Below are 2,295 nucleotides of genomic sequence, written 5' to 3' on the forward strand. Positions count from 1 at the left end.
TTCCCCCCCCAGGCTCCGGGCCAGCCCCGCCGCCGCTTCACAGGGACGGTGCCACGTGAGCGAGGTTGCACCAGGGCGCCTTGCACGTTCCTTGGGAGAAGAGGGAACGGCCCTGACGGCAGCAAATGTCACACCCCTTTTCATCTCCCCTCCTAAGAACAAGGTCTCTGCCATGTTGCAACCCGCTTTAGGCCGTTGCTTTGGCTTTACCAGGAGAAGTGCCGGCCAGCCCAGCTGATGACCCCAGCGCCGGAGTCGGTATTTGCAAATGGGAAAGCCAAGAAAAGCCCGCGTCCCCAGAGGAACGGCACACGGATCAAAGCACCCGGCCAACCCCAAAGCTGCCCACGGCCCCGCGGCCACAGGGTCCACACCGTCCCCGTCCCGACACAAGCGCTCACAGCCCCAGGGCTCTGCCCACCCACGCTGGGCGCTCGGTCCTTGCTGTTGGGTTCTGACATCTGGGCTGGGGTACCACCGTTCCCCACACAAGAAGCCATTTGTAAAAAAATAATAACAAAAAATTAACTTCTCCTCAAATGCCCCAGCTTGCCCACATGGCTCCCCAGTCCTACAGCCAAGGCTCCGACCAAATTTGATGCTTAATTTCAAAGGGCTTCCCCGCATTGCTTGGAGACCCAGTTCACCTTTTCCTGCATCGCTGCATTTTGTCACAGTCACGTCCTATACAAAAATCAAACCCTGAACCTCAACCATAAGCATCAGCTGGAGACAACAGGTATTTCTGCTCTGGCCTGCGAGCCTGGAGCTCTTCTGTGCCGCACACGGAAGGACGTTAAAAGCCTTCACACTTCAAAGCACGCAGCGAGATAACGCTGGTTTTACTGGTGCTGCCCGCGCTGTTTTATCATACCCAGCTGTGGTTCCCAGACGGAGCCGGGTCCTCGGTGATTCAGGGGACAGCGAGAGGGAAACCCGCAACGTGTATTTTTAGAAAGCTTGCACACATACAAATGGGGGTGACGAAGGGCCCAGGGAAATTTGTGCTGGGGAAGCAATGGGAAAATAACCCCCGCTAAAATCTCTCGTGACTTACAGCTCACCAGGGGACAGAGTCTTGGACTCGTGAATCTCCCCCAGACAGGAATCGAAACAAGGCTGGTTTTATTGTTTTGGAACTCGTCCACGTATCCGTTTCATGTTTTGAACACAGCCTCTCCAAATTGCTCAATAATAAACCGCAAAACCCAGCCCCAGAGCTACGCGCGTTCACCAGCCCTGTTCAGTCCAGGACATCCACGTTCCCTGCTCCCTGCCTGCGGGGAGGAGGGAGCTGGGAGAGGAGCAGGGGCCGCTCGGACCTTTCCACGACAGCCCCGGCGGGGCGAGCGGCTGCCCCGGGGACGGTGAATCACGGCCCGGCTCTGCCTGTTGCGGCACGTGAAGCAGGCAACCAGGATTGCCGCGTCCCATCTCAGCGTGGTGCTGGGGGATTTCAAAGGCTTTCAAAACGAAAGCAGGGGAAAAAACCCAAACAAACCATTCCTTGGAAAAGAAGGCAGGCGCCAGTTTTACACGCCAGCAAGGATGGCACCGCGCTGGTGAGCGAAAAGGGAGTAGGTCAGGCTACGGGCGATCGTCAGCTGCTGTATTTCTCCTTGATCTTTAGCTCCAGCGGCAATTTCGGGATGGGACAAGAGCCTCGCGAGCACCCCCACCGCTGCTGCAGCCCCCTGGCTCGGGTACTTACCCAGTTTCTCTACGCCGGAGCCCGGCGGACACTCGGAGTGCCTGATGCAGAACTCCATCTCGGAGTAGTAGCCCTCCTGGCACTGACAGACGCGGTTGTGGGTGGAATTGCACTGCTGCACCTCCACCTGCTTCTCCTCGCAGATGACATTACAGTACCGGCACTTCTCCAGGTAGTTCCAGTACTGCGTGTAGTGCAAATCCGGGCAGGGTTTGCAGACCGTCTGGCTGTCCCTGGTGCAGTGCTGTGCCACGAAGGTCCCCGGCGGGCACTGCTGGCAGGTGAGCTTCTCGTTCGTCGCAGCATCTCTCCATTGGTAAGTGGGTTGGGCGCTGCAGCCAAGCTCAGCCAGGAGGAGGAGGAGAGGGGCGAACATCCACTACAGCAAAGACAGCGCAAAGAGCCCTTAGCTCGTCCTCTCGCTCAAGCAGAAGCGGCAAACACGGCTGCTGCCTTACAGAACTCGTTACTGTTGTAGATGCAAGAAATTATTCTCCCACCTCATGCCCTCCCCAGCCCCCGGAGGAAAGCAACGGTGGCACCGGGGACCAGGCGCTGCCCCCCACGTGCCTCCCCCAGCGCCC

At 58.2% G+C, this 2,295-nt stretch overlaps 1 protein-coding gene across 1 annotated transcript in view; it reads right to left on the minus strand.

Moving 5' to 3' along the window:
- TNFRSF6B (tumor necrosis factor receptor superfamily, member 6b, decoy) overlaps nucleotides 1–2,087 on the minus strand; it is a 5,665-nt gene extending 3,578 nt beyond the window's left edge. The window contains exon 1 of the mRNA XM_009698277.1: nucleotides 1,712–2,087. Coding sequence (XP_009696579.1) covers nucleotides 1,712–2,087 — 376 coding nt within the window. The remainder of the gene's footprint in view (nucleotides 1–1,711) is intronic.
- Between the last annotated feature and the right edge of the window lie 208 nt (nucleotides 2,088–2,295).

Source organism: Cariama cristata, unplaced genomic scaffold, assembly GCF_000690535.1.
Source record: "Cariama cristata isolate BGI_N322 unplaced genomic scaffold, ASM69053v1 scaffold19044, whole genome shotgun sequence".
Classification (NCBI taxonomy): Eukaryota; Metazoa; Chordata; class Aves; order Cariamiformes; family Cariamidae; genus Cariama; species Cariama cristata.